The sequence below is a fragment of the Hypomesus transpacificus genome, chromosome 14 (assembly GCF_021917145.1).
Source record: "Hypomesus transpacificus isolate Combined female chromosome 14, fHypTra1, whole genome shotgun sequence".
Classification (NCBI taxonomy): Eukaryota; Metazoa; Chordata; class Actinopteri; order Osmeriformes; family Osmeridae; genus Hypomesus; species Hypomesus transpacificus.
The window spans coordinates 7,649,825-7,666,052 of NC_061073.1; the positions used below are offsets into that span (position 1 = coordinate 7,649,825).

Sequence of the window (16,228 nt, forward strand, 5' to 3'; positions counted from 1 at the left end):
CATTAGCAGGGCGCTCGCTGTGGTGGGGTATACGGGACCGGTTATGGTGGGCCGGTCTGGATCAAAATCCAGGGCGTATTTTTACTCCCAGTCCGTCCCTGCCGTTCTATCAAGAAGCAGACCTGCCAACCTGTACGCAATTTGTGTAGCGGATACACATTTTGAATTCAAAGTACGCTGGTACTTGTATTGGCAGTCAATCATGATGGAAGGGCCGGTCTGGATCAAAATCCAGGGCGTATTTTTACTCCCAGTCCGTCCCTGCCATTCAATCAAGAAGCAGACCTGCCAACCTGTACGCAATTTGTGTTGCGGATACGCATTTTGACTTCAAAGTACGCTGGTACTTGTATTGGCAGTCAATCATGATGGAAGAGTAGACAAGTTAAGTTACAGCATATCCACCATCTCTTGTGGGGGTTATGCATTAAGCCATTAATGGTGCCCTTACCACATTTTGCTTCATATACTGTAAATGTTAGACCCAGTGACAGGCTGGCATGAAATGGCTTGCATAACAGGAGTAAGGAGGCCATAATCATTTTTGACTCATGGCTTAAGTTACGTTTCTCCAGCTCTCCCCAGGTTGGCAAAAAAGTTTCAAAAAACTACATCAGATTGGTGCTTTAAAATATGGAATATTAAAATGTTCTTATGGGGGAGACCTCCCTTAGAGGGGTAATATCCTTCTCACCTTTTTCACCCCTGACCCGTTTTCATGCCTGACCTGGGTTTCATTATTGATGAGGAGCTCTCATTTAAATTACATGTTAAAAACTTAATATCAAAATTAAGGGTGAAGCTATCAAATCTCACGCCGAGGTTTTGAAAAAGTTGCCAGCCCTGCACCCAATAAATAATACACTTTACTAAACCTAAATGCACATAAAACCTATTACAACTCAATATCCTATTCTAACCTAGGTGGAGTACAGTACAATCGTGCAAAAATTGCAGATCAGTGAATAAGTCAATGACCATATAGGAGCCTGGTGGCAAGGTACAGTAGTGCAATGTTACTGATAGTGCAAATAGTAACTGAAGGTGACAGTGTATAAGTGACTAGTGTGCAGTAAATCAATGTCCATATCAGTGTCCATTCAGAAGCCTGATGGCCCTTGGGTAGAAATTGTTGTCCAGTCTGCGTGTGCGCGACCGGATGCTGCGGTAACCTCTGCCAGAAGGGTAAAGAGACTAAAGGATGGGTGGTAACAGTTTCTCAGAATCCTGCCAGCTTTCCTGAGGCAACGTGTGTGGTAGGTGTCCTGTAGGGCTTCGAGCTTCCTGCCGATGATGAACTCAGCAGAACGGACCACACTTCGTAGGGCCTTGCGGTCCCTGTCTGTGCAGCTCCCATACCACACTGTAATGCAACCAGTCAGAATGCTCTCTATAGTGCATCTGTAAAAGTTAGTAAGGATGACTGAGTCCATGCCAAAGTTCTTCAGTCTCCTCAGGAAGAAGAGGCGCTTACGGGCCGCTTTGACCACCTTGTCCGTGAGAACGGACCAGGTGAGGTCGTTGCTGATGTTCACCCCGAGGAACTTGAAGCAGCTGACCTTCTCCACTTTAGATCCGTTGATGAGTAGGGGTGCATGCTCCTCCTCCTGCCACCTCCTATAGTCCACACTCATCTCCTTGGTCTCGCTAATGTTGAGAAGTTATTGTCCTGGCACCATGATGTCAGGGTGTCAACCTCCTCTCTGTAGGCTGACTTGTCACTGTCAGAGATGAGACCCACGATGGTTGTCGTCAGCAAACTTAACAAGGAGGTTGGAGCTGTGCATTGCCGCACAGTCGTGAGTGAACAAGGAGAACAAGATAGGGCTGAGCACAGCCCTGGGGGGTGCCTGTGTTTGTGATCAGTACGGATGAGGTTCGATCACCGATTCTCACCACCTGTGGCCTCCCCGTCAGGAAGTGGAAGATCCACTTGCAGAGGGAGGTGCTTAGTCCCAGGTCCACAAGCTTGGAGACCAGTCTGGAGGGGATGATGGTGTTGAATGCTGAGCTGTAGTCAATGAACAGCATCCTCACATACGTATTCCTTTTGTCCAGGTAGGAGAGAGCGGTGTGCATAGTCAGAGCGATGGCATCGTCTGTAGACCTGTTGGACCGGTATGCAAACTGCATAGGGTCCAGGGTGGGGGGCAGCGAGAAGCTGATGAATGATTTGACTAGCCGCTCGAAGCACTTCATGATGATAGAGGTCAGTGCTATCGGGTGATAGTCGTTCAAACATGTGACCTTGGTTTTCTTGGGCACAGGGATAATGGTGGTCCTCTTGAAGCAGGTGGGGAGTAGAGACAGGTGAAAGGATAGGTTGAAGATGTCACTGATGACCCCTGCCAGCTGGTCAGCGCTGGCAATAGGATGATTGGATGAAGATTGGGCCAATGTATTTGTCATACATATGAATGATGTTTCTGCCTATGCAAATTAGGACATATTCAATACGTGTGGAGCTCATGTGCATATTCAAATTAATTTCAAAAGAAACTTGTAATACAAAAAAAGTTACTTTGTATGTATACTTTTACTATGTGAATGTTTATTGTGGTACAAAATACAACTGTTTAATAGACATACACGGTGACATGTGTAAAAAATGTTTTATTATATTCCTCAGTCTCTGCTAATCTGTCGATACGATAAGGAGTTCCAGCTGGGCTAGCTAGCTAGTTACCACAGAACGAAGTTACGTAATGTGACTAAATTGCATTGGAAAGTGATAGCACCAATAACTTCGTCAATCTTGCGCCATGCATCGTTTTTTTGTATTAACACCTCTGTACGAATACAGCTATGTATCATACAGGACTGGGTAAGCAGCTGCACAAACTATTAGTTTCTCCTCCACCTTGAAATCTTGAAAGCTAGAAATGTTTACCATGGTTGCTACGTTACGAGAAACAAGAAAACACTCCGATTGGCCATTGCTAGCGAAAATCGCTCCTCATTTGCATTTGCATCTCGATCGCGTCGCTACCCACAATGCACCACGCAAGCGATTCGCCTGGCTCAATAGAAAATGAATGGAAAACATTTTGTCGCTCGCATCGCGTCGCTGCGGTGGACACGCACTAACCCTTAAAAATGTGCCTGCTATATTTGGTCAGACATTTAATTAACTTACCCCTAATGTGATGGCTCGAACTGCCTAACTTTGCGATGTTAGCTGGCACGGATGCAGCCTGCTTTGACTGGTGGTGCAGTTAACATTTCTGGGCGGTATCATAATTACGGAAATGGATCGTATAATTTTGTATATTACTACCATTTTTGAGAATGCTTATCAATCCGAGTGTTAATCAGGCACGGAGCCAGACGTTGTAAACATTCGGGCTTAGGCCAAACCAACAACGTATTCTGGGTTTGATTTGCTAAAAAGGAATTCCACCGTACATTGGTACGCAACGCTGCGCGCCTCCACAGTCCTCTTCCACATAATAAAATAGTGCTGCTGCCAACGAATAATGCACCTAAATGCCAACGAATAATGCACCTAAATAATATGGTTCCTGCAGTGCCATGGCGGGTCGGACCAAATGATGTCTGGACGTTCCCCACCCCTGCCTTATTGGCACACATCTCGGATTGATGAGAATTTAACAATGCCTCAACTAGGATTTTTTAGGACTTTTATTATGTGGTTCTGGACAGCTCTTACAAATGATCTATGCTGCAAAAAAATATTTTACAATTAGTTCTGTTTTTGGCTCCAAAATGAGTTACTTTGCCTGGACTATGGAAGCATTAGCTGCTTGTCCAGTGTTGCCAATTTGACTTTGCCTCTAGATTGAAGTACTTTTTGCCTTTCCTAGTGTCAAAAATCTAGCGACAAATCTAGCGACTTTTACCAACTTCTCTTAAAGCCACTAGCAACTTCTGGTAAGATTTCTTTGAGGCAACACTGTGCTTGTCAGCGTCCGACTCTGCAACCCAGTGCTTCAGAAATTCTGTTATCGTACAGTTTGTTTTGTTTGTTTGAGTACTGAATTACTTGAGTACCGGAGTACTGTATTTTGTGACAACACTAGGATTATCAATATGACAATTCATACATATGTTGGAGTATTTGTTTCTATTTTTGATATGTTTTTTATCCGCAGTATTGAGAACCTCCACTGCCTTCAGTCTTTAAGAAAGCTGGAAAACATACGACTGAAAGATAACACTTACAATTTCTCGAACCCAGGTGATTACCTAAATCTTTCATTTTATTTGACTAGTGCACGGTGCCGGTGATGCAGTTGGTGATTAAGATGTTAGTGGAACACAAATACAGATTACTTGAACTATAGATAGTGCACAGTGCCCTTCAAAACATTGGTGGCATACACACACAGATTCCTGGAATTATAGATAGGGCACAGTGCCAGCAATGATGAGCGATGACACTCATATTTCTGGAATTATATATAGATAGGGCAGTGCCTGTGATGCAGCTGGTGATGACAGTTCTTCTCAGTGGCTTTGGTACTTATATTTCTCAGATCACAATTGAAATTATCTGTCATCTCTGAAGTACTTGTTCAACCTCCACATCATCTATTCTAGTCACTTATGCACGTCACAAAAGCAATTTCTCATGATTTGACACAAAAAGTATGAGCAGAGCGGAGTTAGAGGAAAGACCATCGGAGAGACCCGTAACGTTGTCCTGAAACACATGCCGAAGGCAGATATATCAGTACCACCTAAGTCATCCAAGGTGTGGGAGCATTTCACACTAAACTAGAGAGGGAACCATTTCTGGGGAAATTGTGGGGTGTGATCCTGTATTTTAGTATGCCCTTTGCCTGGTTAGCTGCTGCGATTCCTACAAAACAGAAGTGTAGTAGTTAAACTAGCTAGCTCTACAATTTACTGGGGGTAGGTCTGAATCTAGGAAAATGGAACACAGCTGCCAGCTGTCGGTATATGCCGGTAGCAACGCTAGTGCTAAATAAGTATTTAGCTCCATGACGCTGAACTTTCTTAGACTTTTAGCTACGATACTAATGCTGATGGCTCGGTGATGTAGCTGCCTGTCTTACTAGAACAGCATATTTATGCGTCGTTGCTAACGTGTGCTGACGTTGTGACGTCCCTTCTGCCACACAAGGCACTTTTCGCAACTAAAACTTCAGCCTAAACCGTGCAACGGAACCTAAATCCCTACACAAGCAACGCAATCAGGACCAAGACGAACATTATGACACCGACGTTGTCTATGTAGTCCAAATATTGAGGGATCCTTAGGGTTGGGAAAATAATAACTTGAGAGGGTATAATTTCTGGGGGGAAATGGATGTGCTTGCTTGCGTCGGTTACAGAGGGGTCCGTTGTTTAATGACATTTGTACAACTGATATTTCAGTATATAAAAAAAAAAAATGCATACTTGTTATTTATAAAGATGACATTGATTTCAAATATATTTTTTTGCTGCTCATTTACAACTCAAAATACTAAGAGTGAAGAGTAGAATGAAACAGTTGTCTTCTCATTTACCCTGCACAAAGGAATGGTGATCAGCAGCCTTTAGCTGAATCAAAATGAATACATTTGGCAGACCGTTGTAAAAATTAACCTAATCTCTATGACTTAAACGTCCTTTTAAGTTTTTCCCTTCTCTGGCTATTTTCAGGCATTTAGCCTACTCATATTGCATTCATTCATTAATAAAAAAAAAACCTTTGAAGATGATTCCAACAACAACGTTACCGGAAGTAGCTATCTCAGATGGAATCACAATTCAAACAGTACCATCTGCTAACTGAAAATATGCCCGTAAAAACGTGAATAAGCTTGACATGTATTTAGTGGAAAATCGCTCATTCATAAAAAGTTCACTGGTAGCGATAATTGTCATTAACAATGCAAAATGCGATGTATCCCTGTGTGGAGAAGCTGCCCCGGTAAATTGTACTACAGTACAGTACTAGACTACTGCTGTGTTCATCTTGGTAGCGATTGCGTTGGTTCCGTTCCGTTGTATGGTTTAGGCAGAAATGTTTTATTTTCATGACAGACGGACAAAGTTTAGACTGTGGCAATGAAGTTCAGGTTAGTAGTAAGATAGTTTCACCTATTGAAAGACTTGATTTAAGTAAGGAGTGCCGAACATGTTCTGTCTTCCTAAATTGCTGTGGAGATGTTTTTGTTAGCTACTGTAATAGAGTCTCGTGTAGGCTACAGCGTTGCAGTGACCTACACTGGTTTGAAACCACAGGTCATGATAATTTAACCAACAAATCGTTTACTTCTAATCTAATGTCATAATAAATGCTATAACGAAAATGTTTATTGTTTATTTTAACAATTGAAAACAGATGCATCATAGGGCGCGGTAGTATGTGTTGCGCGGGCAACCAAGGCTAATGTCATGATGCTAATGCTTCAGTGAAATAGTACACTACTGTTTCCAAAAGTAGATGTACTTCCTTATATCAGCTTATATTGTATATTACACTTCACAATTGTGTTTCATATCACAAAGTAAAAGGAGTAAATAGTTATTACCCTGGCCTCTTTGCTTGTGGCGTTTCTGCAGCTGCCTAGTAATAAAGCTATAGTTAGCCTAGCTATCTCCCAGAAGTTAACGTGCTGCTAAACTTACTTAAAACGCGTGTTGTTGTGACGTTAGTGGCCATCAAGTCAGCCACCGTTAGCTTCACTTTTTGCCACAAAAACTGGTAACCATGCAATAGAACGTAAAAATAAATACAAGCAACTCAATCGCTACCAAGAATTAACTTTTGACACCGGCGTTTTCTATGTAGTCCAAATATTGATGGATGCTAAGGGGTGGGAAAAGAACAATAATAATATATATGTGAGAAAACAAAGGTTGTGCCCTTGCCGAACGCAAATCACACCCAATAAATATATATGAGAGAGAACAATGGTTGAGCCCAATTTTGATCCGATTAATCGATTATAAAAATCATCGTTAGTTGCAGCCCTAGTAGGAATAGCACCAATGTCCATGGTGCAGCTGGTGATTATAATGTCGTAGTTGATTTGGTGTTAAGAGTTTGTGCACATTTGCAATGTGAAGGTAGTTCTAACTCTGGATAAGAGCGTCTGCTAAATGACTAATTGTAACATCAGTAAACAAATCCATTTTTGTAACATTAACTTATCTACTGAAAGTATCCACTTTATATTCTAGTTTTGTTAGCTAGCCAGCATTTAATCCGTGGTGAAACCCCTTGGAAAGCAGCTGATTCAATGTTGTGCCAGCAGTCAGCACTAACCTGGCCGTATGAGTTTTAAAAGCGTAACAAAACAAAATGTCCCTATTTTCCTTACCACGAACTCCGGTGCATTATGCGGTTATTTTCATTTAATTGCGATTGCCTTGTTAATCGCATTAGTTTATTAATGAAACAAAATTCACTGAAGTTATCATACAGCCTCTGATACTGCCACACCCATACCAGGTTCCCCAGTCATTCCACTACAGTGCTCACACTCTCCCGAGTTCTAATCACTGTCACCTGTTCATCATCAGCAAGCTCCACCAGTACTTCAGAACTGAGTGGGAAACTCACTGCCCTAAAATCCCATAAATAAATAAAATTACATGCATACACACACAGATTTCTCTGGCATTATTAGAGAGATACATATGATTAATTTAAAGACTGTTGACCGGTAAGATTAAATTGTGATTTTCTTTTTTTAGTTTGCAAAAACACATCATATAGAAGCAGTCTCCTGGAGATGTTCCCAAACATCAAAGTACTGGATGGTGAGATTAAAATGAATAGTTTATGGTGCATGTTTATTGCATGCAACATATGCATAATCTTCCTATCAGATGATATATTGACATGATTTTATTTGTTATTTCAGGTGAAAGAGTGGTTGGACGTGGGAGTGATTTGTATCAGTTATGTAAAGACATTGATGATACAATCAAAGGTAAATCTAGTGAGCCTACCAATACTGACAAATGTATACGGACGTGCACAGTGCCCATGATGCAGTCGGTGATTTAAGATGTCAGTCAAATACAGATTACTTGAACTATAGATAATGTATAGTGCCTGTGATAAAATTGGTGGCACACAGATTCCTGGAATTTACATTTATGCATTTAGCCGACGCTTTTATCCAAAGCGACTTCAAAGAGAGAGCTTTACAAAAGAGCATAGGTCATTGATCATAACAACGAGGTAGTCCCAAACATTGCAAGCAGCCAAAACATGAAGCATACATTTTTTTTAACTAAACTAAAGTTTAAAGGGAAGACCCATAAGAGCATGCAGTTATACAAGTTACAAATTAAAACAACATGAACCCCAAAAAGTGCAAGACTATAACTGTAGAATAACAATCAACAGTAAAAAAATTCACAGCAAGTTCAAGAGTTTGTTATAACTAACCTACAAGAGCAACAAGTCACTCAATAAGAGTCATTGTGATCCTGGAGGAAACTAACATCAGGTCCAATCAAGCATTCCTAAGTGCCTTTGTAGTCCTGGAACAAGTGCGTCTTGAGCCTTTTCTTGAAGGTGGGGAGACAGTCAGTGTCCCTGATGGAGGTGGGGAGCTGGTTCCACCATTGCGGGTCCAGGCAGGTGAAGAGCTTGTGTTGGGATCGGGCAGTCTTGAGCGGTGGGACCACCAGGCGGTTGTCTGAAGAAGACCGTAGGTGACGGGTGGGGGGTGTAAGGCTGCAGGAGAGACTTGATGTAGTCGGGTGCAGTCCCGTTCACTGCTCGGAAGGTCAGTACCAGGGTCTTGAATCTGATACGGGCTTTTATGGGTAGCCAGTGGAGAGAGATGAGGAGCGGGGCAGCATGGGAGCGTCTGGGTAGATTGTAGACCAGGCGGGCCGCTGCGTTCTGAATCCTCTGAAGAGGGCGGGTTGCGCATGCTGGGAGACCAGGGAGTTGCAGTAGTCCAACTTGGAGAGGACCAGTGCTTGGACTAGCAGCTGGGTGAAGTGCTCTGACAGGTATCTCCTGATCTACCGGATGTTGTAGAGGGTGAATCTACACGACCGGGAGACTGCAGCAATGTGGGCCTGGAGGGAGAGCTTGGTAACCCCAAGGTTCCTGGCAGAGGATGAAGGGGTCACCGTCGCAGATCCCTGGGTGATTAACAGATCGTGGGAGATGGAGGGTTTAGCCGGGATGATGAGAAGTTCTGTTTTGGCGAGGTTCAGCTGGAGGTGGTGCTCGGTCATCCAGGCGGAGATGTCTGTGAGGCAGGCCTCAATCCTATCTGAGATCCCCGGATCAGTCGGGGGGAACGATAGGTACAGCTGCGTGTCGTCAGCGTCGTAGTGGTAGGAGAAGGCATGGGAGGTGATGATTGTTCCAAGTGAGGTGGTGTACAGATAGAAGAGGAGGGGTCCAAGGACGTAGCCCTGTGGGACACATGCATGGAATTATAGATGTGGAAATATGCAGGGCTGCCTGCATTTGCAATATACAGGCAGTTTTGACATCCGTGAACTCATTAGTTTATGTAACTAAATTCACTGATCTGTACTTAAACTATATCCACTTTATATAGTTGCTTGGTTAGCTAGCCAGAATTTCATCCAGAAGCTGATTCCAGTGTTTCCGCTAGGATTTTTTTTTGCAGTGGGTGCAGGTCTGTCCGAACAGTCACTGTTGATAGACGGCCAAAAATTTGGTTCAGCCCTATTTCTGATACTGTGGCGGCAGAAATGTAGCTGTGGCGAGCCGCCACGGAAAAATCAACATAGCGGAAACACTGGATTCAATGTTATGCCAGCAGTCAGCACTAACCTGGCCATATCAGTTGTAAAAGCAAATTTGCTTCTAAATAACTAATCAGAATTTCCCTAGTTTCCTTACTACAAACTCCGGAGCATCAAGCGCTTAGTTTCATTTAATTGTGAATGCCTTTGTTAATCGCATTAGTAACAAACTAAAATTCACTGAAAGATCCTGTACTGTAACGACTTTTTCTTGTGCGATATATTGCACCAAAATTAATTTTGATAAACGATATTATTGCACACACGTCAATTGTAATTTTCAGTCCATTTTATGCCACTGATTACTCCCTGGATCCCCCCCCCCCCCCCCCCCCCCCCCCCCCAAGGCGAGTTTTCACAGCTGTTTGCGCTTCTATGTCACTTCACTCCATCATCCCTTAATTGTTTAAATCATTAACACGGCTACTTGGTTGGCGTTGTCTTTTCAGCTTGAGATATAAAAGTGAAACGGCCTATGCGTGAGAGTTGGCAGCCCTGTGTTTGTCAAAAGTTTGCAGCATATTTGTAAATGCTGGTTTTTCGACCGTGTTAATTGGCTGCATCTCGTTGGCTATATAGCGAGTTTATCCTCATCTCATTCAGCTTAAAGACAAAATGATCCCACACCGGAGCTGAAGATTGCGGCTTTGAAACCAAGTCAATTTTTACTTGTTCTTCCTAACTAGCTGACTGTAGATGTCAATAAACAGAACACTTTATAACACAGTGAGTTCACGCCTTCTTTCCACCTGTCGGTGTCCGCTCTGTGTGTGGAGACGCTAGTCCCGTCTACGCTTTCGACACAGAAAGCAGACAAGAGGACTGAGGCAGCGGGATTGACTAAAATGTTGGTGACATTCGTTCTTATGTAAAACATAATGTAATCGTTATTTTTAATTTGAAAAATTATCAGTTGCAATATATCGCAGCACCAAAAATTATTGCGCTCATTTCCATATACCGTGCGATAAGTCAATATATTGACAATCGCGACAGGCCTAGGCGGAGCCAGAGAATTTTTAATGCAGGTGCTAAGGGGGTGCTAGATCATTGACAGGGGCAGCTGCGCAATTCTATATATTATATGCTATCAGGGCCGCTTGGGCCGGAGTGGGACCCATTTTCAGCCTGGCAGTGTAATGGCCAAAGCCAGCCCATCCCCCACCAAGGGCCGAGCCATAAATTGAACAATCGGGGTTTATAGGCTGTAAGGTGAGTCAGTTTTTCGTTTAATCCCGTTCCCATATATGGGGCACTACATTCCTTTGATAAAAACACCTATTGGTTTTGAGCAAAAGAAAAAAAGTTCTCCATGTGGAATCCTGCAGTTAATTTTTTATTAGTGTTTAGTCAGCACTAGTTCTTTCATCGCGTAATTATATTTTGATCATGAGTGATGAGGAAATCATCACGTGCTTACTGCTACACCAATAAAATTGCTGCTTTTTTTAACAACATTTAAAAAGTCAAAGATGTTATCTCAATCAATCTCGTCAATATCAAGTAGTGAAAACGAGGAAATTAAGGCCAAACCTTCAAAACTACGTGGTAAGGATTTTAAACAATACTATATACATCTCACGTCCATAAAGAAAGAAAAAGTATTTTACCTGCAAACGGTGGGAGATCAGAAACGGTGCCAAAAGGTGGCTTGGCTTGCAGAGTGAGAATCAGAAAATAGCGGAAACATCCAAACATTGTCAAGAAGTTGAGTTTGACAATGTTCCTGAAGACACTGGGTTTCACTCCACTTGCTACAGGCGTTTCATTGACATTTATGGCAAAGGCAAAAGAAAGGCATTTTCTGTTGCTTCTGAGAAAGATGAATACCTGACTGCATTTACAAATCTGGGTAGCTGTGTTAACCTGGACCAGTCTAACTTTGTTCATGTTCAGGCACAGAACAACACAAGGTCAGATTGGGCACTGAAATTCTTAAGACAAGACAACGTAAGCACCTGGCATGACCTAACATATAACTACACAGAACATAAATTACATGTATGCTAAGCTTAAATAAGTAAACCTCCTATATATACCATTAAATATAAAAATACAATATACTAACCCCTAAATACACATAATAACCTATTGCTAACCCTATAAACCTATTCTAAACTAAGTGAAGTACAGTGAAGTATAATAGTGCAATATTACTGATAGTGCAACCAGAGCTGAAAGTGACAGTGTGTAAGTAGCTAGTAAAAAGTGAATCAATGACCATGTCAATGTCCATTCAGGAGCCTGATGGTGAAGTACAGTGAAATACAGTAGTGCAAAGTTACTTATAGTGCAACCAGTAGCTGAAGTGACAGTGTGTAAAGTGACTAGTATGAAGTGAATCAACGTCCATTCAGAAGCCTGATGGCCCTTGGATAGAAACTCTTGTCCAGTGTGCGTGACCGAATACTGCGGTAACCCCTGCCAGAAGGCAATGGGGTAAAGCGACTGAAGTATGGGTGGTAACAGTCTCTTAGAATCCTTCCAGCTTTCCTGATGCAACGTGTGTAGTAGGTGTCCTGTGGGGCTGGGAGCTTCCTGCCGATGATGAACTCAGCAGAACGGACCACACTAGGGCCTTGCGGTCCCTCTCTGTGCAGCTCCCATACCACACTGTGATGCAACCGGTCAGAATGCTCTCTATAGTGTATCTGTAACAGTTAGTGAGGATGACTGAGTCCATGCCAAACTCCTCAGGAGTTCTCCTCAGGAAGAAGAGGCGTTTACGGGCCGCTTTGACCACCTTGTCTGTGTGAACAGACCAGATGAGATCATAGCTGATGTTCACCCCGAGGAACTTGAAGCAACTGACCTCCATTTCGGATCCGTTGATTTGTAGGGGTGCATGCTCTTCCTCCTGCCGCCTCCTATAGTCCACAATCATCTCCTTGGTCTTGCTGATGTCGAGAGACAGGTTATTGTCCTGGCACCATGATGTCAGGGTGTCAACCTCCTCTCTGTTGGCTGACTTGTCACTGTCAGAGATTAGGCCCACGATGGTTGTGTCTTCAGCAAACTTAAGGAGGTTGGAGCTGTGCGTTGCCGCACAGTCGTGAGTGAACAAGGAGAACACGAGAGGGCTAAGCACACAGCCCTGGGAGTGCCTGTGTTGGTGGTCAGTACGGATGAGGTTCGGTCACCGATTCTCACCACCTGTGGCCTCCCCGTCAGGAAGTGGAAGATCCACTTGCAGAGGGAGGTGCTTAGTCCCAGGTCCACAAGCTTGGAGACCAGTCTGGAGGGGATGATGGTGTTGAGTGCTGAGCTGTAGTCAATGAACAGCATCCTCACATACGTATTCCCTTTGTCCAGGTGGGAGAGAGCGGTGTGCATAGTCAGAGCAATGGCATTGTCTGTAGACCTGTTGGACCAGTATGCAAACTGCATAGGGTCCAGGGTGGGGGGCAGCGAGGAGCAGATGAATGATTTGACTAGCCGCTCAAAGTACTTCATGATGACAGAGGTCAGTGCTATCGGGCGATAGTCGTTCAAACTTATGACCTTGGTTTTCTTGGGCACAGGGATAATGGTGGTCCTCTTGAAGCAGGTGGGGAGTACAGACAGGTTAAGGGAGAGGTTGAAGATATTACTGAAGACCCCTGCCAGCTGGCCAGCGCAGCCCCTGAGGGCCCTACCCGATATGCCGTCTGGGCCAGGTGCTTAGCGGGGGTTGATCTTCTTAAAGCACAGCCTCACCTCGGCTACAGTTAAGGTAGGCACACCACTGGCTTGGCCTTCAGATAACTCCACTGCAGGGGGGTCACTGTCCCTCTCAAAACGAGCGTAGAAGGAATTCAGCTTGTCTGGCAGTAGGACAGAGGACTGGGTATCACTGGAGCCTCTCCGTTTGTAGTCAGTAATGGCTTTAAGTCCTCTCCACATGCGCCTGGGGTCAGAGCCATGGTAGCTGGACTCCACCTTGGTCCTGTAAGCCCTTTTCGCTGCTTTGATGGCCTTCAGAAGGTCGTATCTGGCCTTCCTGTACTCATCAGGGTCCCCAGAGTTAAAGGCGACAGTGCAGGCTCTCAGCTTGGCCCGGACCGCGGCATCAACCCAGGGCTTCTGATTTGGGAAAGACCGGACAACCTTCTTGGGGACAACGTCATCAATGCAGTGTTCGATGTAGCTGGAAACAGTGTCTGTGTATTCGTTAATGTCCCCATCTCCTGCCTCCTTGAACATCAGCCAGTCAGTGGTGTCAAAGCAGTCCTGGAGGAAGCTTTTTTAAGCTTTTGTTCATATGCAGGAAGGAGAAGAATGGAGGTGTGATCAGCCTTCCCAAAAGCAGGGCGGGGGAGGGTAACTGCCCTTGAATGTTGTATATCAATGGTCAAGTATCTGGTCTCCACGTGTGAAGAAGTCTATGTGCTGGTAGTACTTGGGCAGGACTTTCTTCATGTTGGCTCTGTTGAAATCACCAACAACAATGAAGGCTGCCTCTGGGTGCAGCTGTATTGTCCTGGCGGTATATGGTGAATCCCAACGGTGTAACCGCCGTGTCGGAGATCTCCGCAGAGAGCCAGGTCTCGACGAATGCCAGTACACAGCAGTTCCTGATGTCCCGTTGGAATTTGACACGAACGTTAAGTTCATCCATTTGGTTGTCAATGGACTGAACAGTAGCAAGTAAGATGGTTGGAAAACCAGGTTTGAAGCACCGTTTCCGAGTTCGAACAAGAACTCCAGCACTTCGGCCTCTTTTCTTCTTCCTCCGTCTCGCAGGTAAACAGAGCGGTACTAGCCTACTTCTAGCACATTAGCTACCATTTCACCAAAATACCATTATTCTACACCGAGTAGCCTAATATCAAGTTCGCGGTTTGCACTAACTCATAGCAGAGATACCTCTGGAAAAGTGATCTAGTATAATTATAACAAGCACACAGAACTGAGTGATGAACTGCTGGCGGCGGTGGATGGTCCAGTGCGACCGGAGGGTGAACGGCCAGGAGGGCGATGCTCGGTACGGCTCTGCGCCGCAAGAGAAGACATGTCTCCGTCAACCCAGTTTGTCTCTGGCCCGTGTTAAAACTATCCGCCATGAAATGGTCAGTGCAAAGGCGGCTGTTGGAGTTTATACTAAGCTTTTCATGAGCGTGGCACTTCACAAAATCTATCCACATATTTGTCCTTTCCTTATCATGAAATACTGTTGCAACGCGGCTGGAGTTCTTGCATCCAGGGAAAATGCAGTTGCGGATGGAGGTACTCATCCTGATGCTAGATAGCTGATGAGTAGGCTACAGCAGGAGGAGCCATTCAGTGATCTGACGTAGATGGGGTGGAATGACGTAGATGGGGAGTTTTTTGGCTCCGCCCATTAAAACCTGATCTAAAAAAGGAAGAGAAAATGCTCTTCGGTCTAACTCCACATTTCAGTGCGAAAACGTTTTAGCGCTTTGCACATGCTTCCAGGAACTTATTTCAAACGTATATAATGTACTTAGAAGCAAAACATGGAATTTACTTTACAGGATTTTGAAGTTATCATACAGCCTCCGATACAGCCTCCTAGTGGACACGCTAATGAAGCATATGGTGTGACCTGAACATTGTTGAAAAAGATCTGGCGCAAATTATTTTTGGGAAATGTCAAAATGCTTATCCAAACAACACACACATATTCCTGGCATTATTAGAGAAATGCTTAACTATGGTGTGTTCTTTAATATAGTAGAACATTGTTTGACATCTTATTTCCACCCAATGCTCAGCTGGATTATTCAAGAATGGACAACTACCAGAACTATCAGAGCCATGGGTGGAGGATGGCTTCTGGGAAATAAAGAGATCAAACAATGCAATTATTGAAGAAGCCTACAAACAGTTTAATGGTAAGAAGTCAGGCTTTCCTTACTTATTTATGAGACTTATTACACAACCTCATGATAGGGCTAAAGTATAACTTGGGGTCTTCATTTTAATTCTGACCATTGTATAATTTGTACTTTTCACAGATGTTCTTCACGAATGCAGACTCCTGAACAACAGAGCTGCACATATTATCTCGCAAACTGAGAGATCTTTAAGCCTCAAGAACCAGTCAAAGCAGTATGCTGTTTAAAATGAGCTATTTGGCCAAATTAGAGGATTTTATGTTTGTCGTAGTTGTTAATTTTTTTAATGTATTTCATGGATTTTGTCACTTCTCTGACATGAAAATGTCATTGCTTAATGTACCTTTTTATTGTTTGTGTTTATATCCAAATGCTTGATCCAGCACCAGTACCAGCATCCTCACATGCCAAGTGTTCAAGCATTATGAGACATTGAGACAACTATAAATCTTGTCCAGCAGGAATTAGGATCCATCTTTGGTCTCTTATTGATTCATGTTAATAACACCTATTGGTGTGAAAAGGTGTTTTCATGAACACCAGAAACAGACATTTTACATTTGTGCTGCTGATAGCTATGCTACTTATATATGATTGGGTTTTTGGTTTAGCATTTTTACATTCCTTTTCACAGGGACGTGCACAGGAATTTTGAAGGGCTGTTG

General features: G+C 43.6%; 1 protein-coding gene across 4 annotated transcripts in view; it reads left to right on the top strand.

Annotated features, from left to right (window-relative positions):
- lrrc61 (leucine rich repeat containing 61) overlaps positions 1-16,027 on the top strand; it is a 35,267-nt gene extending 19,240 nt beyond the window's left edge. For 2 of the 4 annotated variants that reach the window (XM_047033202.1, XM_047033203.1), the window contains exons 6-10: positions 4,113-4,198; positions 7,675-7,740; positions 7,845-7,913; positions 15,441-15,560; positions 15,684-16,027. In XM_047033202.1, the coding sequence (XP_046889158.1) occupies positions 4,113-4,198; positions 7,675-7,740; positions 7,845-7,913; positions 15,441-15,560; positions 15,684-15,790 (448 nt within the window). In that variant the 3' untranslated portion in view covers positions 15,791-16,027. The remainder of the gene's footprint in view (positions 1-4,112; positions 4,199-7,674; positions 7,741-7,844; positions 7,914-15,440; positions 15,561-15,683) is intronic. The other 2 variants (XM_047033205.1, XM_047033204.1) reach the window with 2 other exon arrangements.
- Positions 16,028-16,228: the final 201 nt, after the last annotated feature.